The 26,044-nt window shown below is 40.3% G+C and overlaps 3 protein-coding genes across 3 annotated transcripts in view; all 3 read right to left on the bottom strand.

Moving 5' to 3' along the window:
* LOC143145981 (uncharacterized) overlaps positions 1 to 6,551 on the bottom strand; it is a 137,328-nt gene extending 130,777 nt beyond the window's left edge. Inside the window, exon 1 of the mRNA XM_076309883.1 lies at positions 6,325 to 6,551. The gene's annotated coding sequence lies outside the window, so the exon portion shown is untranslated. The remainder of the gene's footprint in view (positions 1 to 6,324) is intronic.
* Positions 6,552 to 13,160: 6,609 nt separating this feature from the next.
* On the bottom strand, positions 13,161 to 17,434 carry LOC143146131 (uncharacterized). Its single transcript, XM_076310141.1, has 7 exons — positions 17,386 to 17,434; positions 15,114 to 15,398; positions 14,269 to 14,584; positions 14,053 to 14,215; positions 13,881 to 13,963; positions 13,599 to 13,808; positions 13,161 to 13,233 (listed from the first exon to the last, which is right to left on the bottom strand). Exons 1-7 carry the CDS (start codon positions 17,432 to 17,434, stop codon positions 13,161 to 13,163), a joined length of 1,179 nt encoding a protein of 392 aa, XP_076166256.1.
* A 1,796-nt stretch (positions 17,435 to 19,230) lies between these two features.
* LOC143146130 (uncharacterized) lies at positions 19,231 to 25,068 on the bottom strand. Its single transcript, XM_076310140.1, has 11 exons — positions 24,878 to 25,068; positions 22,259 to 22,578; positions 20,862 to 21,280; positions 20,739 to 20,749; positions 20,653 to 20,683; positions 20,487 to 20,542; positions 19,797 to 20,196; positions 19,741 to 19,746; positions 19,569 to 19,687; positions 19,339 to 19,460; positions 19,231 to 19,265 (listed from the first exon to the last, which is right to left on the bottom strand). The coding sequence occupies exons 1-11, from the start codon at positions 25,066 to 25,068 to the stop codon at positions 19,231 to 19,233; spliced, it is 1,710 nt and encodes a 569-aa protein (XP_076166255.1).
* Between the last annotated feature and the right edge of the window lie 976 nt (positions 25,069 to 26,044).

Raw genomic sequence — 26,044 nt, 5'->3', positions numbered from 1 at the left:
CCTAGACGAGCACCAATAATTTTTCTTATTTGACAAAACAAATCTCACATTGTTGACAATTGCGAATAGTTCCCAAGAATATACACTAATAGTTATTTACTACTCGTTGGAACACCGATATAAACCTATAAAGGGAAACGCTTTTAAAATTCAAAACTTTTGCAGCAATTTAGAAACAGTCGTTCAAAGCGTGCTCGTGATCTTGTCTCATTAACATAAAAATCGTACAATGTGCTCGGAAAATGTGGTACTAGCGGTCAGGGAGCGATTCTCCGTGAAAAAATGAATCGATAACGTGGAAAGAAAATTTTCCACACGAGTCGTAGTTCTCGAGAAAATCTTCTTCGAAAAGTTTCGGGGCACGCGAGTGATCGAGCACGAGACGGCGTACGCGTCTGTCCATTATTTATTATTTCTACTTGCGTTGGTGCACATATCGGCGGCAGCGTGACAGTAAACCCTTTTAACCGATACTGATGTGCAAACGTATTGCGCAAAATTGATTTTCTCGTAAACGAGGCCACGTGTATTAATTAAATCGACGATCGCACGCGTGCCCCGAAAATGTATCAAATTGATTATCTCGAAAACAAAGCCACGTGGGCGAAATTTTTATACCACCTTTTCGATTCAATTTTTCGCGACGAAACCGTGCAACAATTACCCAACGACGTGCAACAATCGCGTAACGATACTCGCGCGATTGTTCCGTTATCGTGGTAATTCCTTGACAATTTAAACAAACTTCTTCGAGTTAATGGCTCGTGTCGGCAAATTTTCGACATCGTTTCTTTCTTTTTTTTCTCCCCCTTCGTGATGTACGTTTCGCGGACGCCTAGGCGGGTATCAAAAACGTCCTCCTAAACTTCGAGCATTATTCTCGCGCAATGTGTTCCAGTCGAGCAACTCGGCCCTGTGCTCGAGCGGTATCTTTTAAAATGCACTTTCCCTGTAAAGATAAGTGGCAGATGGTGTGATATAAGACACGCCGCGGAGATAAAATTCAATGTTACGGTCAGCAGGGGGAGGAAGAGACAGTATGCATATAATCACGGCCGAAACTTTGAGCGAAATTAACGATGCATTGTGTACATTTCCTCTAATAATTTCTAAGCAAGGTCTAACTGGAACGAAAACCTAATTGGGTCGATGAATTGACACAGAAGCGTGGTTTCACGATAGAGGCGAGATTTTCAATTATTTTTATACAGTTGTATCGTTCAATTATCCGAGACACCCCCCAAAGGTATTTATTCAAATTTGTATTCAACATTTTTACAAGACGCTCCCCCTCTAAGAAGAGAAGAATAATTGTTAACGATACAAGATGACAGTGACACGAGGAGAATGTAATTCTATTCATTTTCCTGTGTGAACAATTTCTTCTTGGTGCCTCTTGTGGATTTTATAACTCCTCCCCATGAAGATCGTGATTCTGAGTTTCGAAAAAGTTGCAATGGACGATCAAAGTACAGACAATTATCAATTATCTTCTGTGTGCAAGTTTATCACGAGTTTTGTTTTCATCACACCTGTGAATAATTCCATGAAATTAATGGAAATAATAGGTCGTTGAATGAGTTTTGTCGTTTCTCCATTGTAGAGAAATATCACGACACTTGAACTTCGAACAACTGTAAATATATGAACAAGTCGAGAGATCTACACGAAACTTCACATATGTTCATCGAACAGTATCACCATCTTTCGAAAAATGAAACGACGAACCCACCTAATGGCTCTCATTTCTTATTGAACGATGAAACTGATCAAGTAACATATCACGTGTGCACCGATCGTTCATTAAACGTTGTTTTCTTACGTGTTAACATTTCGTTTGTATTACGTACGAAGAGAAAGCTTTTATCGATTTTCCTCCCGTGACTTATTCGACACTAACTCATTCTTCTGTGTATGGCACATTTCTCTCGGACGTTCGAAAAGGTATCTCTCTCTCTCTCCCTACCGGGTGTTGTAAAATATGGTTGCAGTGAATCTCGTAGAATTCAACTGTCGACTATACGACGACAGGAAATCGAAGAATCCTTGTACTACGTGTTGGCAAAAGTTCTCTCTTCCCCTTCGAATTTTCTATTTCTATTAAATAACGAACACGTTGCGCGAAACCTTCCCCGTTAAAAGCGCGAGCAATTCTCGCTTACATCGAGGTAATATCTACGCTGTCGATGCAGCTCGAAAATTTCTCTATTCGCGACGATTGTCAGAGGCGACTCACCACGAATGGAAATAAATTTCAATTTCTTGTTTCCAATCGTTCAGGAATTGCTCGACTGCTACCAGTGAACTTTACGGAATCACGATTGCGGCGCTACGAACGTCAAAGAGGTTTTTTCGTGGCAGAGGAGATAAAGAGACGAAATACGTTGTACCTAACCAGGGAAACATTCCGTGTGGAGTCCCGATAGCGAGAAAGTTTTGGTATTGTTAGAAACTTTCGATAACGACAAAACGATGCACAGAGTGTCTCGGCTAGCGAATTTAGACAACGTTGGTGCAAAATAGGGATGCTGATCTCGAATCGATTTTTCGAGAGATTTCTGAAGAAATTTATGAAGAAATAATTATCACTTTTTTTCCGCAAGAATTGAATCGTGTGTATAAACAAGATTGGCTAGACACGCGCCAATCTTGAATCGATGTTTCGAAAAATCGTATTCTTCGCGGTAATTGGATCTTTTTTTCGTATCAATATCTTTACAGTTGATTTTTCGATTCGAGAACAACGTTGATTCGAAAACTCGATTTTTTCTGGTATACAATCTTTCGTTTCGATCTCACGTTGTCTTTCAGTCCAGTTGCGCGCGGTGTGAAGATTTAAAAATCATTTAAATTAAAATATTTTATATAAAAATCTACACGTGTATACAGGAACGGTTCTATACCAACATCGATCTACTCTCTCATGTGGTGTATAATTCATACTTACTTCGCACATAATTTCGTCGTTTGGTCACCGAAAACACCTTCTGGCGACCATCTACGCGCAATATTTCTTTCCGTGGTAATAAAAAAAAAATCATTCGATAGGGACTCCCCTGGTCTCGAAGTGTTTCGCGACATCGAACGACTCGGCGAGTCGTCTCGTGATCTTTAATTCGCAGGTTGGCGTACGTCGGCCAAGGTTGTATAAATATTAACAACCGTGGAGGAGGGATCGTTGGATCGCGTGGTAACGTAATTCCGTGGGGGATTCCTGTGCCTACACAGAGGGGAGGATTTCATTGAATATTTTAACCTGTCGCTCGTAGGATCGCTTAATTACTAAACATGGTAAGATAGGGGAGAGAGGGGAGTGAGAGACGGTGATCGATATTCAAATTGACGTATTAAAATTTCCCCCTTGTAAGTCACTGAAATCGTCCAACGATGGAAACGATTCCCCAAGAAACGTTTCGCGACGTGATCGTTTCTTCGACAAATTTTCAACGCGTTTCCTCTCTACGATACACGCTCGTCGGATACTCGATGAAACGGCACACGGAAGTTACCATTTCACGCGCAGAAACGTGGCTGGAATTCCCCGGCCGCTTCTTCGACAATTTGCCTGCTGTTCCGTCCGTGAAATCCCAATCGGGCATTCTTAAGCAGTCGCTTAAATTTATCAGATCCGAGGAAACGAACGGTGGGAAAACGACGATGGAAAATCGCGTGGAAAACGAAGTGGACTTAGTTGGATCACGGGACAGGCAAACGGGTCTGATACGGGACGGGAATGATATTTTCCGGTTGATGATTCGCCATGAGTTCCCACGTGTTGTAACGTTTCGAAACACGTACACCGATACCAGGGACACGGGGAACAACCGAGTGCCCGTTGCAGAGCTCGCAGCCGCTGTTTTCTCGCGAAAGATACGGTATACGGCGCGGATCACGAATTTAGGTAACCCTCGTTATCTAATAATTGAAAACTCGTGTTCGACTTCGGTTACTCGGAATGGGAACGATCGCGGTTCCATAATTGGGAAACCTTCGGGTGGGGTGCTCACACCGATAGTAATATATTTGAAAAATGTTTTTTCACGACGCTGAGAAGCTTCTTGTCGTTTTTATCACGCGAAGTTCATGAGAATTGTGAATAATTGAGTGATTGACACAATTATCCATTGTGCCTAGTTTTTTAAATTGATGTAAATTGGGAATAGTTAAGCGATTGTATTTGCAACAATGAGGTGATATTTGCGATAGATGGTGTAGAAAAGTTATGTAGGGGATGTTGAATTGGTAAAAAATTGTGAGAATTCGAGTAATTGTGTCCCAGCAGGAATGGAATAATATCACGACGGATACAGTAGAAAAATTAACTAAGAGGATGATGAAATCGGTAGAGATTTCGATGGATTAGTAAAGATTAAATCGATAAGAGAGAAATTTGTATATATTATATCTTTTTGCCAAGCATTTTAATACATTGGAATCTGTAATACTATAATTCCTATAAGAAACATCGAGCGACACAAAATTACTCGAAATTTCTCAGCGATTGTACAATTTGTTTAAAAGTTAACAACTTTCTCGAGATCTTTGAGCAAGTTTTTTTTTTCTGTTAGTTTGGATAATATTCGCGGTGATATCGATCGATAAGTTTTCTTCCGATTTTAATAAACACACCGGCAGAGACTGATTGAAATTCCCCTCTTAATTTAAGCGGTAACTCCACAGGCATAGATCGATAGAGTTCTTCCGTCGCTTTTAATCGTAATTACATGCACGTGGCACGGATAAAATATCTCCCTCTGATTTTATTACCGTATCGTCGTATAATCGTATCACGATTATTGTAAACCACGATTAACTCCCAGATAATTACACGAAACGATAATTGACAACGTTAAACATCGCGTGAGTAGTACACCGATAAATTAATACCGCAAGGGATTTGTATCTATGGTATTAAAAAAGAATCGAATTTCAATATAATTCACGAAGAAATAATTGAAACCACCGAGTATAGTAATCGATGGTCACTTTGATACGAATTGAATTCCATGGAACGTTGTTAATTGGCAGTATTAAACGTTGCGCAAGCAGTGAATATTAACAATTGATAAATCCGTTTTACAGGGGATCTATGGGGGATAAAGAAAACAATAAACGAACACCGATAGTAATGTATTTGCACGTTGATTTTCTACTGTCAACATTCAAACCTGTGGGGGGGGGGGGTATACTCTACTATTCAACGAGTCCCCTAATTGGTAACCATGATGGTCGTTGTACCCCCAGCAGGTGGCGATTGAATGTTTTAAATATCGTGAAAGTTCGCGCACACTTTCCAAAACAAAGATACCATTTCCCAACATTATAAACATACCCGTGCACACAGTCAGAGAACTTCGAGCTCGGTTCGAGAAACACAAACTACATCTTCCCCCGCCAAGTTACCCGATGTAAATACCATCGAACCACTGTGGGTAGTCTCGAAGAACAAAGTGAACACCCGGCTACCTCCTCCGAGATCACCAAAACAATTGGAAGATGATGAAGAAAAAAAAGATGTTTATCAGAGATGCGTTCAAACGTATGAGTCTATGCCAAAAATAGGAATGTAAACGGCAAATGGTGAAAATTAAAAATTTATAATCCAACAAGGTTAAGAAACTGACTACCCAGTGTGGATTTATGCCAATAATGGGAGTACAGAAGGCAAATGGTGAACATTAAAAATATATAATTTAACGAAATGAAGAAACTGACTACCCAGACGTATGAATCTGTGTCAACAATAAGAATGCAAAAGGCAAATGGTGAAAATTAAAAATTTATAATCCAAGAAGGTTAAGCAACTGACTACCCAGTGTGAATCTATGCCAAGAATAAAAATGCAAAAGGCAAATGATGAACATTAAAAGTTTATAATTTAACAAAATGAAGAAACTGACTACCCAGACGTATGAATGTATACCAAGAATAGGAGTACAGGTGGCAAATGGTGAAAATTAAAAATTGTAAATCTAATGAAACGAAGAAACTGACTACTCAGACCTATGAACTTGTGCCAAGGATAGGAGTACAAAAGGGTAGGAGTACAGAGGGGTGAAAATCAAGGATTTATAATTCGAGAAAATGATGAAATTGAAGTTCGATAGCGGTCAGGATCCGAGGTATCGATGTTTTCGAACAAAATAAAAACGATTTTCGTTTTATATATACTAAAGAATAAAACCAGACGACAAGAGAAACCCAGAGGGGACCTGGTCAAGTGACGATACCGATCGATTCGTCCGATCGAGAAACGTCAACAAACTTTCGAGACCGTTCGGGGCGAAGAATCGGGGGCAACGAAAAACAGGGTTCCCAACTTACCAAGCGAAGATGTGACACTCGTGTCGAACGGACGCTCGCAATCCCGAGGTTCAAGGAACGCAGGAAGAGCGATCTCGTCGGGGTATATGAAAGAAACGGGCAAAAGAAATCCTCCCTTCACTGCACACAGTCCTCGTCGATCACTGTACGCGGGCGCGCGCGCGATCGAGTAGATCCATAGGGACGTATTGTCGTCGACGTCTCGCTTCGGCGGACGAACGCATACGATGGAGTGCGTCGCGACGCCGCGTGTCGACTGAAGCCGTCGTTTTTCCTTCCGGTGGCTCGGACGGAAGGGGAGGGGGACCGGGTGCGTCTGTCGACACGGGACGCCACCGTACCCCCACCGAGTCTCTGTTGCCCCCACCCCCAGCGAGACGCAGTCCACCCCTACCACTCACCCCCTACTGGCGCGAACTTGGAGCCACGTGGTGCGCAACCGTCGACCGGTCGACGCTCGCGACGTTGGGCGTCGAACAGGCCAAATGTGCCCTTGATTTTACTTTTTGATCGCATTAGGGGAGTGTTGTGTGTGTATGCGCGCGCGCGCGCGTATATGCGTTTGGGAAAAAGGAACGTTGGTACGAGTGTGACAGAAATTCGATTTCGGTGACCGTTGTTGCGAGAATTTTGTAATTGTAACGCGAAAGTTCGCGAGAAATAATTGGAATGGGAATTATACGGGCAACCGACGCCGAGGTGGGAATGGAATTCAAGTCGGAGGGATGTCGCGTGGGTCTGCGGTGACCCACGATACTCATAACGGGGTGGAAAACTTTCGTTCGGCGAGTAGGGATAGTTTTTCATTTAAAAAGTAAATAAACGTGGTGGGAAATGTGATAGAATCGCGGGGAATGCAGGATGATTGCGTGTTTGCAATTTTTTATCCGGGTATTTTGAGGTTAGGTCGGATAACGGTAATCCGTATGCGCGATAACGAATTAAATGGTAATATATTACCGCGGCTGCGGATTTTATACGTCTATAACGAATACTGTTATAACGGGTATACGGCAAACGTATGCAGAAGGTACGCTTTTACGCAGAATTAGATATTAATATTGTTATATTAATTTGTCAAATATATTTTGCATATGTTCTCCGTGTCAACGTTCGCTATAAATACGCGTAATCCGCAGTCTAATAAAAATGCACTCGTTATTAGATTTATTTATGTATGTAATTTATTTATCCGAACGTATAATTTATCTTCCGCTGAATTTGTGATTGCTCTTAATACCAATCAATTTACATACGCGGATGATTATTGCTCTTACGAAATAATAATATAAGCTTTGATCCATTGTCATGATTTTATCAAGGATTTTCAATTTTATGGTCGAACGTGTCAAATTTTACATTTTCAGGTGGTTAATTCTTAGATGCTACCAACCTACTTGGAAAACTTAATATACTGGGTTGTTTGGAAAGTCATTTAGTTTTTTTTTTTTTTTTTTTGATGAAAATAAAACACGATTTTTTTAAAGCATATAAACATTTCATTAAATTATATGTTCTCCATTTTGGAAAACGAAATGACTTTCCGAATAACCCAATACATAATTTAAAGAGACGATGACCGTAAAATACTCTTCTCAAAGTTTAACCTTGAACCGATTAAACTTCCCTTAAAGAAAGTACCAAAAACAAATATAAATGCAAGTCTAAAATTCGTACTATACACACCCGAAAATAAAAAAACGAAACAAACACAAGAGATACAGAAAATAATCTCCAATTAAAATACTCTCATCGAAATTCGACCTTTAAACGATTGAATCTCCCTTAGAAAAATACCGAAACAACAAAAGAAAAAAAAAAACACGACCGTACTGTTCATCCAACAAAAAAAAAAAGAACCCAAACACGAATCTGCCATTCAACTTCCGGTCCCTGGCGGCCGATACTGTCCATCAACATCGCTACACACCCAATAGCCTCGGTTGTTCGCCGAGCATCGGGCGTTCTTGCTACAGCCGAGAGCGGATCAAAAACCGACTCTGTGGCATTGTGCGCCAAACACCGAAGCGGGAAACGTCGTCGTCGTCGTCGTCGTCGTCGTCGTCGTCGTCGTCGTCGTCGTCGTCGTCGTCGTCGTCGTCGTCGTCGTCGTTGTCGTCGTCATCGTCGTCGTCGTCGACGATGCAGCCGACGATCGATCGGGTGCACCGCGTTCCGTGTGGAACGAGGATAACGCGCTCGAGCTGAACCCGCGACGAACGAAGACGCAACGCGCGAACACGGGGGGATGAGACGTGGGCGGAGCGGGGGGGAGGCGTGTAAGAGGGGGAGGGTACGACGAGGATCCACAAGGGGGAAGAAGCGAGAGCGTGAGCGGATAGGATAGGATTTCGCTCGTAAATTTCGGCTGCTGGGTTCACGGGCTGGTGAAGGTCAAGTGCTTGGCCGCGGTTGCAGTCGCCCCACCCACGCCACCCTGCGCCCCCTCTCCTCTCCGTGTGACCGCGGGGTGGGGGTACGTCGGCGTCCGTGGCTCGTGCTACCGTGTGCGCGACGCTTTTCCTTTTTTTTTTCGTGCAATTTCGTAAGTGCTTCCGCGCGGTAAACCAGATTATTCGTGTACACGACGCGAGGCAACGGTCACGAAGTCTTTGTCGAACATGTTTTAAGGTCGTGGTCTTCGTCGCGCCCACGTACACCGGGAAATCGTTCCGCGAAATTAAGGAGGTTGGATATTGCGCGTCGTAAAGGAAATCTGACGGGAAGTTCTTAAGTGGGGGAAGGAGTGGGGGAAAGGGGGCGGGGCGGTTCTGCGTTAACCTTGACTGGAGTATATTGAACTCCGCTGAATAATCGTTGCTTTATGCTCGTGTTTTGTACGGACCGGCGTCGTTTCTGCGTTACGCTGCACCCTTCGTTTTTCGTAGATATCCGCGTAACGAAGTGCCGCTTTTTCTTTGCCGTCGGAGCGTAAAGGGCCAACCCTTTATTTCCATTGTCGTCGTAACGAACAATTTTGGATAACTCGCGTCGCGTACGAGAACCATTTCACGTTGCACGAGGAAACTGTTTGTAGTGTCCGCGATAGCGACTGCAATATCTCGTGTTACTCGGATAAGAAAATATAACGTTCCGTTCTTTTATTTCTACGTTTCTCGCAATTTTTTCTACCGAATAATTTCCTTTCGGGTAATTTACGTGGATAATAATCCATGTGGATAATAGCGATGCAAAGAAAATTTGAAATTATAATAAATATGTTGTGTGGTGTACAATTTTAGTTTCTATACATTGTGTATCGATTTTTAATTTTCGGATTATTATAAATTTTTATACCGTTGAGTTGCGTGGTACTCAGCCCCGAGAAATTCGAACGAAGGAAAACACAAGTTCGAAGATAAATATATTTTAAACATTTCGAGATTGTATCGTCTGAGTTAGGTCTACATCGTCCCTTCGATGAAGAATACTAACAGGGACTAAAATTATTACATAAAATGTGGAACTATTTCAAATGTTCAACCTCGTTCGTAAGTAATTTTTAGTAAATGAATTTTTTTGCGCGCAGTTCCGCTGCCTCGAATATACCACTTTTTCAAAAACAGATATTATTCATTATAAAGTTGTCAAACAATTTTTTCTAAAGAGGACCTTCAAGCAGTGGGTCGAGGACGTTAATGAAGTTTGTAATAAGGATTGACCTTGTGTTTGTTAATGACAACAGTAGCTGCAGTGGATTTTATTAATTTTACTAATGGATACATGAAACATTAGTCTCGACGTACTCGAGCTTTGTCAGAAACACTAATAAGACCGTAGTACATCTTGTTCTATATTTTGCACGATTGTGTAGTCGAATAGAAAATTAAAAAATACTGCGTCGAATGTTACGAACAAGTAACGACATTTTTTTTGTTTTCGAATATCGACAAACCTCGATACACCTCGAATACACACTACCCAACAGAATAATACAGAGCGTCCCGCGTCTCGACAATACATTAATTATAGTACTAACGAATCATTGTGGTTCGTATTTTTCCACGAGGTACAAAATATTCTCACCGAGTCCACTTCATCACTCGATGAAGATTATTCTCGTGAACCAGCGACCGAGAAATCCCCAGACTCCCAAATTCTGAAATATCATCCCCCTTCATCAGGAAATCACGTACGCGGGAACCAAACAACGGATCCATAATCCATGAAAAGAGGTATATAAAAGCCTGAGGGAAACAAAACACGGAACCACGGGTCGTATTTATATTCTGGAAAACGTGTTCGCGTTGTTTTCTTATTGGCTGGGCCTTTGTCTCTATCCAATTAAGGCTCACTGGTATCCGTTTCGTCCCTTGGGATTCATATGGTAGCACCATACGAGGTAACGAACCAATAGATACTTCGAAAGTTCCTTTTCACCCCTTTTCCTCCGGTAAGTATGCAAGACAACCTTCAGACAGGACTTAGCACTGTTTGGTTTCATCGAGCAACATCGGTAAGCTCGAATGAATTATTTATCAACCCCTAGGTTCCAAGAAGCTTGTTAGAAAGTATATTGCCCAAATGAAAGAGAAGGTAAGTTACAAAATTGTGGAAAATAGTAGAATCTTAATTAAACATGTAACTGTAAAAAAAGTCGCCGATATAATTGAAGTAGAATAAGTTAACATTAGTATTTTTAAATCTAATATAGATCTATGGTGTCTTCCTTAACTTCTAGGTTTTAGAAAGCTTCGAAACAATTTTAGAAAATACACCACCCAAATGAAAGAGAAGGTAAGTTGCAAAATTATGATAAATAATAGAATCTAAATTAAACGTGCAACTATAAAAAAATATCATAGATATAATTCAAGTAGATTAAGTTAACACAGTCCTTCTGAATCCAATTTGACTCCAACCTGACTCTGTTAGGTGCATAAGAAGGTTCCCTACAAATTGTCACGGTTGTCCAGTTTGGCCAATGGTCAATTTCGTGGTGACATCGAGGCTTATGTTTGTTTATCATGGTTATCGACGGACTATTTAAGCAGCGGGGTTACAGAGACGCGTTCTGGCTTGCTTGTTCTACCCCCCCCCCCCCCTTGTTCCTCGCGCGCACTTCGAGGGTAGGCTCTTAATAATTCCACGAGAGGTCGTTTACCCTAGTCGAGGGCGGCCATGGACGTTAACATTCGTGTACCGTGAGTTTCGAGGGGCCCAGGGGCTCAAGTTTTATTGCACAGATACGATCGACGCAATGATTAAGAAAGGGAAACGTTGGTTTCCGTTCTTTTATTTTTTCTTGTTTTTTTTTTTTACGAGCTGCGTTGATGTAAACACACGGGTGGTTCGAATTTATGCGAACAGGTATACGAGGGAACGAGAGTCTAGGGAGCTTTTATAACACCGATGTTTATTTTAAGTATGGAACATTAGACAACGCGTTATTTTTATAGGTAGCGTTAAGGAGGGTCACGAGGATGACACATATTCCTTTCGATTACTTTGTTTTTCTCTGTAACGGTGTCACGTGTACGCGAGCTTCTCTTTGTCAGGTTCTTTGACATAATTGTCGAATCGTATCGTTGCATTCGTAGCATGCACCGATGCACGGGATACAGTACTCGTGCAAAATCAAGTATCAGTATTATTCGATGAAATGAATTCGTGAAATAATGAAATTTATTTATAGCGATTTATGAAGTACGTTTAAATACAGTTTCTCGTGTCAACGTACGCCATAGGTGCGTCAAAGTTTCAGTTTGGTAATCGCGTGGCAGTTCGTTCGGGCATTTCGACTCTGGAAGCTCACGAGTCAAAATGTTTTAACCCTCCCCCCTTTCCCAAAAGCTTAAGGTTTAAAAGCTTCTACCTTGAATGTACAATGTTGAGAAGATATTGGAAGTTCAAGATTAGAGAGATCTGGCTCCGAAAGATTAAACTCGAGGAGTTCTGACACCCAAAGTTCAAGCTCAAGAAGCTCTGACCTCAAATATTCAAGCTCGAGGAGCTTTACCTACGAAATCTCTGATCGCGAAGTCTCGTGGGATAAAGTTCGGACTTTCGACTTCTATAGCACGGGATTCCCAAGCCCTTTAGAAGCTTCGTTGTCAAAAATCATCAGGCCCTATAGCTCACGGTCGAGGTGTCTGTCTTTGAAACAGTACATAGAAAAAGATTCTGCTCTCTGTGTAGAATTTTATTAATATTTCCAAGCTAATTTTAACGTTTAAAACGTACCCTTTGTAAATTTCATAATTCAATGTTAAATGTATAAAAATGTATGGAAGGTTTGTACCATTTTTTCGTACTCTTCTCTTGAACGAAAGAGTAGCTTTAAATCAGTTTCAAAACAAACATCTTTCGTATATTGTCGCGCAAGGAGCATATTCAGGGCAAAGTTGAACTTACAAGTTGTCGGTCATAAATTTGAACCTTTCTCACACCGGAATATCGATATGATTTAAGAGGGGATTCCGTGGATTCTTGTAAACGTTCAAGCCGGGAAGTATGCGCGTAAAAGGAATGGCTATCAGCTGTCGGCAAGATTTCAACCACTTATGGAACTTCCGATCGACTGTACCGTACGACAGCGAACTTCACGTTCGAGAGTTACGTCCAGCTTTGCAAGTGAAAAGAGGACGTGGCAAAAAATTCGCGAAATTACCGAACTTTGAACTCACGAGATTAAATCTGTTCCCTCGTCTCGATATTTTTTTTTTTAAATTTACATCTCGCGCGATACGCATTTGATAGATGATCGGAGAACGCTCACAGGAATTACCGGGATTTCCATACATATTCGAAACGAGGTTCTAACCTATCGATATTAAACGAACTCGAAGAGACAAATAGAACAGTGTATCGAACAACAGGGAATTGCTTTCGTAATTTCAAATGAATTGCACCTCTGTCCATTGTGCGTATATCGGTAAAAATGTTAGGATAACAATATCTACAGTAATACTTTATTAACGAGGAAAGGATAACTATATTTCGACCAAAGATGAATCGCAGTTGAAACTCGGTCGGTGTAGAGAAGTTTGTAAATGTATAAGAAATAGGAAAAAGTCGCTTATTTTGTACTGTGCACTATTATTTTATTTTTAAAGAAACATGGATCAGTTTAATGTATATTCGAACGAACCACGATCACACACGATTTGGCAACGTTCACGTGTACTCCAGTTAAGGATGAAGAATAATTATCACAGGATATTTGTATAATTTCTCGTTGTGCCGTTTCTTTGAGTATCTTCCAGGAGAACAATTTTCACGCGCTTGCGATTTGATCAAATAAGTACAGAATTTGGTAATATGTTCACGGTTACGATTGCATCTCTGTTCTCTTCTTCTCTTCTTCGTCGGTATCGTCCTCGTCTACGGACAACTCTGAACCGTCTTCTGTCTTCTTGACCGTTTTCTCACCGTCTGAATGATTCGATCGTTCATTTTCGTCGTCTCTATTCACGTTCTCAGCATTGTTCCCGCTCTCGTCCAACTCGTAGTCCTCGTTCTCGATTACATCGTCGCCTTCGGACCTAAAGGTTCACGTCGAAGTGCATTAAGAGCTATCGTGGATTTTGTTGTAAGAAAAATTTATCAAGCAATACACAACCCTCGACTTTTCAAACTTTCCTTTATATTCAATTTTTTGAACCATATGACAAACTATTGCAGTTCTGAACAGGTTTCTCTGTTGGTAACAACATTTATCCTAAGTATCTTTTTTTTATCCATTTTGCATTGTTAAAGAATGATAAAAAAAAATGTATAAAATCCCACGAAAGCTTCCCTTAAATCCCAACGATGTACCCCAACAGAGATTCTTTTCCCACTTTGCATACTCGAGGAATTGTAACGAAAAATCTTACAAAATTCTATACAAGTTGTCTCTGTACAAGCCAGTAAATATTTCTCTGGGAAATAGATCTGTGGAGGAGACACCCTGTGTATAATGCAACAGTGAACGCGTTAAGGAAATTAATTTGCAACGATCACCTTCTTCTCTTTCCGCGTTTCCTTTTTCGCCTCGAGTTACTTCTTGATCTCTTCCGTTTTCTGTGAGAGCTTTTTCGTCTTTTGGCGTCCTGCACCTCGTAATCCTCGAACCTAATCGGCGTTTGACGAGGAGTTTCGTCCCTCTCCTGAGACACTAGTCTGTCCGAGTTTCGGGATTTGCTCATGTAATTGCCATCGTGCATCAGGTCCGACGAGACACGCAGAATTCTGTACTCGGCATCCTTTGGGATCAGATAGCCAGACTCCACGCCGAAGTCTAAGGCTTTCTGAATGTATTTTTTCATCTTCTTCACACCTGAAATGTGATTCGAAATTATTTAATACAAAAGAAGAGTCGTCGAGTTACTTTCGATAAGTGAATCTATTCTCCTCGTTCAATAAATGTATCACACAGTGGGAAAACAATCACTGTTTCTTCGTTGATGCCTTAGAGATGATCTGACCTTTTAATACACATAAGTGTGTACAATTGTTAACCAAATTGCGTATAAATTCATATATTTCACCGGTACTTTCGTGAGAATATTACCAACAAATTGGCGAGATTCTCCCAATGAAAAAGAGTCCAAACACGACCCAATTCCGACTATTTTCACTTACACGTTACGCGATACAAAAAAATGTTCGAAAAACTTGGAATTTCGTATAATCAAAAATCGTCCGAACAGGGTCGTGTTTGGACTCATTTTCAAGGGGAGAATCTCTGCAATTCGTTCGCGATGTTCTCACGAAGATACGATAATGAGAAAAGAAATTATAATTTTTAAATGAAAATACTTCGATTCTGGCAAAGTGTTCGCGTATAGTGATTACATCGCCCTGACCTTCACCTCTGATGCGGCTGTGCGTACATCTCGAGAGCGTCTGATCTCTGGCAGTATGGCGGCGTTTGACACGGTGGACCCTGGAATTCTTTTTCGTGTCCCGTCGTTTGTTGACCATATTTTTGCCGTGGGAATCTAGGGAATTCACAACTTCGCCGCGGCGTTTCCCGTGCTTGCAAAAACGGCAATACTCGTAGGTGGCATCCGACGACTTCTTTCTACCCTCTCCGCAGCCCAGGCTGAGAAACTTGTACACAAGCTCTGGGATGCTTGGACGCCGTGAGTCTAAAACGCGATAAATTTTATATCGTCGGCTGCGTCACGGCCCTCGTAACGTCGCCATTCCACCTTACACGCCCGCTGGAACCTCCTAAATCGACTTTCCATTCGAAGTTTCCAAACTTTTTCACGATCTTTGTAATTGTATCCTGCGCGACCCTTCCTTCCGGTTCTTTTCGCGTTCGATTCGGGGGAAAGTAGCGAACGCGAACGATCGACCAACCGACTCGGGGGGAGGAATCGTTTTTATCGATTTTCAGCAAGCTTGGAGAAACGAAACTAACGGAACGGTATGGGGGTGGAAGGGACCTTTTTTTTAGCGTAAGAGTACGAGAGTGGAGGGAACCTTTCTGAACGGAATGGTATGAAAGTGAAGGGGACCTTTTTAAGTGGAACAGTGTAGGGCTGAAATGGGCCTGTTCAAACGGAATAGTAGAGAACTGGAAAAGACTTTTTTTAATGGAACAGTATAGGAAACATGGAAGTGTAGGAGACCTTTTTCAACGGGCTAGTATAGAGGTGGAATGGGCCTGTTTAAATGGAATAGTATAGGGGTGGATTGGGCCTGTTTCAACGGAATAGTAGAGAACTGGAGAAGACTTTTTTTAATGCAACAGTATAGGGGCGTAGATGACCTTTTTTAACGGACTAGTATAGAGGAGAAATGGGCCTTTTTAAATGGAAGAGTATAGGATTGGGCCTGTTTAAACGGAATAGTAGAGAGCTGGAAAAGGCTTTTTTAAACGGAATAGAATAGGGGTGTAGAGGACCTTTTTCAATGGAATAGTGTGGAGGTGGAATGGGCCTGTTTAAATGGAATAGTATAGGGGTGGATTGGGCCCGTTTAAACAGAATAGTAGAGAGCTGGAGAGAACTTTTTTAAACGGAACAGAATAGAGGTGTAGAGGACCTTTTTCAACGGAATAGTATAGAGGAGAAATGGGCCTGTTTAAATGGAATAATATAGGGGTGGATTAGGCCTGTTTAAACGGAACATGCGGGTAGATACTTTTTTCGTCACCACGTGAATTGTTTAAACGGTCAAGTCGAGGGTAAGTGACATTTCAGGGTCGAAAGTCGTGTGTCTTTGAAAAGTGCTCGAAAATTGAAGAACTGCCTCGAGAGTTTGGAGTTGAAACATTTTCTTCCTCTATTTTTTTTTTTTTTTTTGTTTTTTGAAATCTCGAGACAGAGAAACTTCTCCCTCGGAAAGTTGCCGCGTCGAAGAGCCTCGTTGGAAAGTTCGAACCTGGGAAGCGGAGTTTGTAAATAAATATACGTGCGTGCGTGTGTGTTCCTTCTTTTTTTTCCTTTTATATCACGTGGTCGTTAGGTCCGGATGGGTCGAGGAGAAACGAGTTCAACGGAGTTCCCCGGAGAAAGTCAATGGAAACTCCTACACACGAGTTGTCCTTTAGAAAACGTTGAACAGAACCTGACGTTGGAGTTCGTGGCGAAGTGGTCAACGAATAACGAGACTTTACTACAAACCGGTGTCCTTGATATATACGTGCAAACAAGAATGCTCGTTCAAAGGACAAACAATTTGATCCAATTTGTCACGAATCCACGAGTATTTTCCATCGACGATAAACGTTTCGTGAAAAACTGTACGCGCGCCGGTCGCGGAAGTATCGCATCAAACGCGTTAAGCGCATTTCGTAGGGATTAAAATCGTGGCCACCGTTTCATTAGAAAACAATTAAAAGAGCCTTTTTAATTGCGTTCTGCAGCGTTCATCCCTGGAATTTAATTAGTGTCCGGGAGGGTGGAGAGTTTTCGGTTATTCGAGTTTGTCATTCCCGCCACCCTCCACCCTTGAACCACGTTCCGAAAAATGTTGTTGCTTTTTTTTTCTTCCCTCGATAAATTGGAATTCGATATTCAATATTCATTTTCGGATTATACGGACCGACACGATCGAAACTCCGCGCGAAGGAATGGATAGAAATTCATTTTTTCGCGAGTTTTGTTCAAGGTGATGATGACTCACTCATCTTGCGGTGGCTTCGCTCGCGAGGACGTCTCTTTACAGGAGCCATTTTGTGCTTACTGTTGGATCCGTGGTTTCTTTGGTCACAGTTGTCGGCCTCCCTGCGGACAGTCCTCGTTTCAGATCGGTTCCGTCGGATGCCCGGTGTTTTCTAGATGTTTGATAGATCGGTGGCTCGAAATTTTGTCGGCGAATTTCCAGGACATTGATAAAAAGAGGAGAGACAGGACCGACGATGTCAATCCGCCTGTGACTTCCTTCTTTTTTTTTTTTTCTTTCTTTCTTTTATTCCTCTATCGAGAAACAACGAATCACGGTTTCATTCGCTTCGTCTCCGATACCACGCGAGGGGAAAGTAGGCGTTGAATTCGCGTTATTGTTTATCGCATTGCCCGAAGGTGGTAACGTTTTCTACGGATCGATGTGAATCGAGAGGGAAGTATCGAAGGCGCATTAACAACACCCGCCCACGTTCAATCGAGTCGAATTGTTTCGGCCGGACTCGATTCAACGCAATATTATAAAATATCGTTATTCGATCAATTTCACGCGCTAATTTTACAATTGTTTTCCGTTCCGTTGGTCGTCACTCGATTCGACACCGTGTTACACTCGCAATCGCTTTATTTAATTGTTTCAAAGCGACACACGGGACAGTGGATTATTTTCTTTTTCTTCTGTAAAGTATTATTTACGTTCTTAATTTTTTTAATCAATGTTTAGACAAACGTGTACACAGTTTCATTCATTTTTATACAATCGGAAGAATCGAAGTCACTTTATATTTTACAGGGAATTATGAACGTTCTTTTTCGTAAAATATTCGTTATTTATTTATTTACCTCGTGAAAATGTTACGACAGTAACATGTACACGGTCGAAGGGAACAATTTTCCATTTTATCCGAAGAATTATAAACGTTCTTTTTCGTAAAGTATTCGTTATCCGTTTATTTACCCCGTGAAAATGTTACGACAGTAATATGTACACGATCGAAGGGAAAAATTTTCCATCTTATCCGAAGGGCCATCTTTATTACTTTAGGATCATTTTCCGTACGTTGATCTTTCCAAGAGTTGGAAGTCAATGGCTGTGACTTCCGCGTTGCGATACCATGTCGATGGCGCCCGATCGTGAGGGAGTCATGTGGCCTATAGAAATTTACGGGGTCGTTGGCCACGATATGGGGGTCGTCTCCATCGACGCACACGATTTAGGGAACGCGCGATAGCATCGTGCAATTCAAGGAATTGCAAACGTGAACTCGAGTAAACAATCCACTTACACGGTTCACGTGGCCTTTGATAACGAATTCACTTGCCACCAATCGATATTAATTTTTGTAACGTTAGCGTAGGTAGCAGCCATTTTTTAACGTACACTGAAAAAATTTATCAGTGATTTGAATAGCTCAATTTTTTTTTTCTTTATCCTAGAACTCCAGAACAATTGTTAATTCGTACGTTCTTAAGACTGCCATTGTTGATTCTCTCGTGGTGTTAGAGGTGGTAGCCATTTTTTAATGTACACTGAAAAAATTTATCAGCAATCTGGGCAATTCGATTCTTCTTTTTCTTATCCTAGAACTCCAGAACAATTATTGTTAATTCGTACATCTTCAAGGCTACCATTTTTGACTACCATAATTCTGAAATTCTTATCACAGAGTCCTAAAACTGAAAGGTCGTCAATACACGCGATCAAGAAAAGATTAAAGGCCCCATTTCTCAGATCTTCGCTATCCTGGAATAAGATTGACCTAAATATGCTATTTTGAATGTAATATTTTGGAGGCCATCAGGAGAGATTCATAGTTTATTATCGACCTCGTTATAATTCTGTACGTCAGCAACAAGGTACTCGAATCGGCTCCCAAATTGCTAGCAATTATTTCAAGATTAGTAGGAGACATTATCCACAGTTTATTTTAAGTGAAAATCTATAACATCTAACCGTTAGTTTCCATCAAGTTTATAATAATACATTTGAATGATCCATATAACTGGTAGTAACTAATTAAAAATGTACAAGTGTCTCGATTGAAGAGGGCCACATGTACAAGGAATGTATATTTTCTTAGTAAAAGGTATTAATGATCTTCAAGAAGAGTCGAAAAGCGTGAAGAAAGATGTTAGAAAAAAAGATTGTTCTTCTATAGAGATTTTTCTTCAAAACGATTAAACTGCGCCATGAACACTTTTCGTGTCGTTAAGAACAGAGAATTTAGGTGACCTGCTTCAACCGAGACACCCTGTATGATTAAAAAATTTCCTTCGTCATCTTTTTCCCTTTTCTCAGACAGCTTTATTTCACAGCAGATTAAATACTATATTTCTCGAAATGTGTAAAATGTACATTCGTCTAAAATAAGGTAAAAGGACCGATAGAAAGACGAGCCACTGTTAATCTACGTTTTCGTCCATGTTCTTGTCATTGTTATCGTTGTTCTGCGATTCTAAATTTTCCTCGACCTCTTCTGCAGGATTTCCTGGAGCCTCGTTGACGTCTCGTTGGACACCTTCTCCACTTGACTTTCGTCGTTCCGATCCAGTCCTCTGATTGGCTTCGTTGTCAGTGGACCTCGCGCTGTCTTCGTCATCCTCGCTCAAATCTGTTTGTTTCTTCTTGCTGTTACCCTTTTTGTTATTATCCTTTCTGCTTCCAGTCGGCGATTTTTTCGGTCGACCCTTCCGTTTCTGTTTTTTGTTATTCGTTCTGTTTTTGGACTTGCTGCGCGATCTCTTTACAGCCCTCTTCTTTCCAAGGTGTTTGTCGGTGTTGGAAGCAAGTTTGTAATATATTGTTGGCTCTCTGAAACGAATATTGAAAGATTACGCCTAGAATTACAAGTTAACAACATTTTCTTAAAAGACACGTTCGTAATTTTGTTCAAACGTGTGTTCATACTAAATAAATCTATCGAATTTTGTTATAAAACTCGCTTTAGTGCACAAATTATGTTCAACCATGCGGAGATGCTCGTGTAAAGTGCAATCTAAGGTGCATCTACTACCCAAATCCTCAGGAATAATGAACAAATAAATTCGTATAATCTGGATTAATTGCTATCATTTTTATTTTTTGATTTTTCGTATCGGTACAAGATTGAACACCCTAATCCAAGCGATGCTTCCACATCGCTCCTAACTTTGACAAACTTCAAAATTTGTTAATAAAATTCAGTGTATGTACCTTAGTTCTAGATGATAAATAGATACAATAAATCAAACACACATCAAACATACCTCAAACATACTTCAAACACACCTTGAACATATCGAACACATATAAAACATACCTGAAACATACCTCAAACATAGTTCAAACACACATCAAACATACCTCAAACATACTTCAAACACACCTTGAACACATCGAACACACGTAAAACATACGACACATCGTAAAAAATATATAGAGAGAGCTACAATGATAAATTTTCACGTTATATTAAACAATGCTAACCTTCTTCTCACAACCTTCTGCGGCTTAGGTGTCTCCGGTACCTTTTTCCGGCGTCCAGGGCCCGTGACTTTCTTATTGAGATTCGGGTACGTCAGTTTCAAGTTGATCGGTGTATCTTTCGAACCGGTAGTCTTCCTTCGTTTCCGTGGAACCACCACTTCCGGCGTGTCCTCACGGAGCGTTTTCTTCTTTGTGGAAGGAGAGGGGGTTTCCTGACGATGATCCTTGCGTTCAACGTACGTCAGATCATCCTCACCCTTTCTCGCTCTTCGTCGTTTCCTGCGCAACTCGGGGTCACTTTTCCTCGAGGAGTCCACTAGCATCGGGGACACTCGTATCACTTGACCTTGAGGATCGGTGGGTATCAAGTAACCGGATTTCACACCGAACGAGAGCGCCTTGCGGATGTACTTCTTGGCTTGTCGTTTTCCTACGAAAATTCGATAACAATCAAAGTTGATAATCAATTTTACGACAGTGTATTCAGGATTGAGGAATTTATTTGAGATTTTCTTTAAGGGTATCGCGACGATAGAGTATAATAGGTCGCGTGGGTGTGTGCATATTCTTATCTTAATTTATCTAAGCAACAATTCGTCTAAGAGTGAAACGAAATAATGCCAAGTTTTTCGTAATATTATAAACTAGATTGGATGACACTCTTGGGGTTTTTAAATGATCGTTTTGCAACATTGAAAGTACGAAGATGATTCCAGATTTTGGTAAGCTTTAGATAAATTTTACTTGTATCTTCTGAATTTTTTGGGGGAGGTTGCGGTGTATATGAAAAGATTCTAGAAATTTACGTAGATTTTTAAGGGTTTGAAAATTGTCGGAGCATGCAAATTAAACTCTTTCTAATTCTATCGAAGAAATGATAATTACAGGTAACTTCTATTATTTAATCTCCATTTGGTATAAAAAGGAAATTACAAATTTTGAAGTATTAATTCCAGCTTCCAATTTTTACATTTCTATCCACCAATATTAAACAATTATCCAGATTACATATACTACAGGTAAAACAGAAAATTGTCAAGGGTGTTAAAAGTGGAAATAAGTATAGTGAGCGAGGGACGACTTTTGCTTTTGTGCTATCTCACAGGACATTTTCTGAACCGTGAACAGTACATTTGTCAGTTTATGTCAATTTTTTGAAGCAACAGTTCACAAGAACCGTGATGGTTAAACGTCGAATGCATAGTTTTCTTCGAAGGTTGCAAATAAAATTAAAGAAATTTACAACGCGCTAGATATTGACCGAGGAATAAATTCAAATCGACGAAAACGTATCGTAGGTATGTAACAATGAATAAGAAACACGTTGGTGGTACTTAACGTCTGTATAAACGAAAAGTGTGTTGCAGTTCTGCAACTGTATGCATTTGAAAGTTAACGCGCAACGCACCTTCTTGGATGCCAGCTCTGATGTAATTGTTGATGATCTGTACAAGAGATTTCTTCTTCAAGAGCGTCCTGGTGTTATCGATCGAGTTCGTGAGCGTAATCGGTTCCACAGAGATATTTGATACGCTACTGTTCTCGGAGCCCGAGGCCCTCGAGCTATTTGTGGCGTCCATCACCCTGGGCAGGCTCTCTATGGACGTTCCTCTGGATTTTGTGTATTCGGACTCCTCGATGGAATCTGTGCTCTCACGGAGGGATGGCGTATCGTACGAGGATTCGCGATGATTTTTATACTTCCGCATTTTGAAGAGGAATCGATCCCTGTCGTTGAAAATTCCACACCTGTCGCAATCTGAAGAATCGTTCGTTACTAACGAACGTAACCGAAAGTTACTATCGTAAAGATCGAAACGTACGATTGTACGTAAGCACGGTGAAATTCGAAAGAACGATTTATCAATTTTTGTTATTTTTTTATTTCCTATAACGTGATCGAAAATTACTATTGTACTTTTGTTATTTTTTATTTCCTATAATGTAATCGAAAGTTACTATTGTACTTAAAAATCGAAACGTACGATTGCACGTGTTACGTAAGCACGTGAAATTCGAAAGGATTTATCAATTTTTGTTATTTTTTATTTCCTATAACGTAATCGAAAGTTACTATTGTACTTAAAAATCGAAACGTACGATTGTACGTGTTACATAAGCACGTGAAATTCGAAAGAACGATTTATCAATTTTTGTTATTTTTTAATTTCCTTCGCCACCGATCCACGTAATCGAAAGTTACTATTGTACTCAAAAATCGAAACGTATCATTTCGTATCTTACAAAAGTAAGATCCCAAGTGAGAAACGTTCGAGAGGTTTTATCAATTGCACTTTTTTTTTATTTTACGTCTTTATTGCACTCGTGCGAAAACGTGTCACTACTGACTTTAAATTTTAATATCTGTTGCACGGTCTAATTGCAATTTGTCCGCACGAATGTGGTCAGTACGAAGCGAAGCAATTTCCATAAAAATGGGGATCGCGTCGAATATCGGAATATTCGTTGAAGTTCATTTCGCAGTCGAAAAATGGCTGTATTGCGAAGTGTCTGTTTCTACCGTCTTTTTTTCTTTTTGCTCGTTGACGTTCTTACGAAGCAACTCAATTTCCTTCCGTTTGTAAATACGTGCATAAAACATTCCGGTCATGAAAGAAACATTAACCACTCGGAAGATTAAAATTCCCTCGCGACGACAATTAGCTTCTTCACGACGGAGGTGAGAAACTTTCGACATTAAGGGGAAAATCAATGCTTTCGCGACGCTCGTGAAGTCGGTACTCAGCTTCGTCATCGATTGAAAGTAACTTCTTCCTAACGAAGTTAATCGTTTCGTACTTCCGAATTTTCAACAGTGTAATTCATTACTGGAATTGCATTTCCAATGCAAGTTAATACCCATTGGAGAACGATACGAATTCCCTGTTTACAAGTTACGAATGTACAAGGACAAAATTTTTAAAAATAATTCTGCATGGAAGAAAAATACACACCAGTACAATTTTTCTACTCACTTTCGAATCTCTAGGAAACATATTTCCTCATTATCTTGTGTAACCTTGTTTAACACACCGTAATTCATTTATCATATAATAATTGCAAGGTGAAAAATTATTTTATTACAAATTCATACGAGTAAGTAATGTTTCTTCTAGTCTCAGCTTCACTGGAAATGCTTATGAAATTTAATTATATTCCTCTTACAAAATGGAACAAGATTTTTCCAACAATTTCTTCCTCGTATAATCATATTTACATAAAAAAAATTTGTATCAATCCTAGTTAGATTATTAGTTTGTATCAAAGAGGAGTCAAATATAGTCACAAGCTATGAGAAAATTCAATATATACTAGTATTAACTACAAGTATCAACGTCTAATACGTCCAATGCATTTTCACGAATAGTTCTGCGTGTGCATAAAATGCATCCGCCTCTTTTCTAGGTGAAAGTATTTTAATCGTGACACCTTGATTCGTATCGAAGAGGGCCAGAATATACTATATACTAGTATTAACTATAAGTATCAACATCTAACACGTCCAATGAATTTTCACGAATAGTTCTGCATGTGCATAAAATGCATGTGCATAAAATGCATCTGCCTCTTTTCCAGGTAAAAATATTTTAATCGTGACACTTTGATTCGTATCGAAGAGGACCAGAATACGATGCTCCTAAGCTACGAGAAAACTCAATATATACCAGTATTAACTACAAGTATCAACGTCTAATACGTCCAATGCATTTTCACGAATAGTTCTGCATGTGCATAAAATGCATCTGCCTCTTTTCCAGGTGAAAGTATTTTAATCGTGACACCTTGATTCGTATCGAAGAGGACCAGAATATACTATATACTAGTATTAACTGTTAGTATCAACGTCTAATACGTCCAATGAATTTCCACGAATATACCAGTATTAACTACAAGAATCAACGTCTAAAACATCCAATGAATTTTCACGCAAATATCACGAATTTCCAATAGTTCAGCGCGCGCGTAAAATCGTCCCGTTTCGTTCACAGGTAAGAATATTTTAATCGCGACGTTAGAGCAATAATACGGGCCACCTTGGTTATGTTTATCGGCGTTCAACAGCCTGTAGACCAATTCTGGCACATTGATAGGTTGGTAGTAGGTCTGCACACGACGTGGAAGCTCCAACCGTTTACGATGTTGTCGATGGGAATAACGTGGCACTGTTATACGTTCTTTCTCGAACGAGCCTCTCGTCTTCCTCTTCGGTGGCGCCATTATTCGGTAATGGCATTTCTTTTTCCAGCCCGTGGGGAGAGTTTCTCGTCGAAGTAGCGACGTCTCGGTAGGCGTCGAGGAAGAAGAAAAAGAAACGAAAAAAAAAGAAAAAAAGAAGAAAAACGAAGAACGTACGATTTTCCGTGCGCGATGCGATTAATGGCTGGAGCGTTTGACACATTTCAGATACGCGATGATCGCGACCAATTCGACTATATCGTCGCGTTTAACGATCTCGTCAATTCACGGTAAAACACCCTACCGTTAATTTTATTCCCATCACGGTCGCTGGGAATATTTTAATCCATATCGGTTAACGAAATTGACGTAACTCGGTCACCCGGATGCATTTCATTTTCGAAATTATTGCCCGAGTTGACAGGTACCACCATTCCGCGACTCTTCGTATTTATTTTGTACGTTTGTACACGGAACGAGTACAGAGGGATTATTCTGTACGTAAAAATGAATCGAGAAGAAAGAATAACATCTTTTCGTTCGATGTCTCGTTTTTGGGAAAATCGAGTTGGGAAATTGTATGAAAAATGCACACGTGCATTTGATTTGATCTTTAGGTTTAGGTGGGTGTTAGGAAATTGAAGAATGAAAATCGAGTTGGAAAATTGTACAGAGATCGTACAATTATTAACGTAAAATTTAACGTACAGAGGATTATTCTATACGTAAAAATGAGTCGAGAAAGAATAACATCTTTTCGTTCGATGTCTCGTTTTTGGGAAAATCGAGTTGGAAAATTGTACAGAGATCGTACAATTATTAACGTACAATTTAACGTACAGAGGATTATTCTATACGTAAAAATGAGTCGAGAAAGAATAACATCTTTTCGTTCGATGTCTCGTTTTTTGGGAAAATCGAGTTGGGAAATTGTACGAAAAATGCATGCCTGCATTTGATTTGATCTTTAGGTTTAGGTGGGTGTTAGTAAATTGAAGAATGAAAATCGAGTTGGAAA

The sequence above is a fragment of the Ptiloglossa arizonensis genome, chromosome 4, assembly GCF_051014685.1.
Source record: "Ptiloglossa arizonensis isolate GNS036 chromosome 4, iyPtiAriz1_principal, whole genome shotgun sequence".
NCBI classification, from domain to species: Eukaryota; Metazoa; Arthropoda; class Insecta; order Hymenoptera; family Colletidae; genus Ptiloglossa; species Ptiloglossa arizonensis.
This window is presented reverse-complemented; position numbering and strand designations above follow the sequence as displayed.

Bases quoted from the DNA above. Each gene is read 5' to 3' on its own strand.
- LOC143146130 (XM_076310140.1), bottom strand. From the start codon at position 25,068: ATGGCGCCACCGAAGAGGAAGACGAGAGGCTCGTTCGAGAAAGAACGT. The intron at 22,579-24,877 runs GTATTATTGCTC...TTTCAACGACAG, and splicing joins AAACATAACCAAGGTGGCCC to GGATCGATTCCTCTTCAAAA. The intron at 20,543-20,652 runs GTGTGTTTGAAG...CAAATTTTGAAG, and splicing joins ATGTGTTCGATATGTTCAAG to TTTGTCAAAGTTAGGAGCGA.
- LOC143146131 (XM_076310141.1), bottom strand. From the start codon at position 17,434: ATGGCTCCTGTAAAGAGACGTCCTCGCGAGCGAAGCCACCGCAAGATG. The intron at 13,809-13,880 runs GTATTGCTTGAT...GTGAACCTTTAG, and splicing joins TTTGAAAAGTCGAGGGTTGT to GTCCGAAGGCGACGATGTAA. The intron at 13,234-13,598 runs GTAACCGTGAAC...TCGTTAATAAAG, and splicing joins AAGAGAACAGAGATGCAATC to TATTACTGTAGATATTGTTA.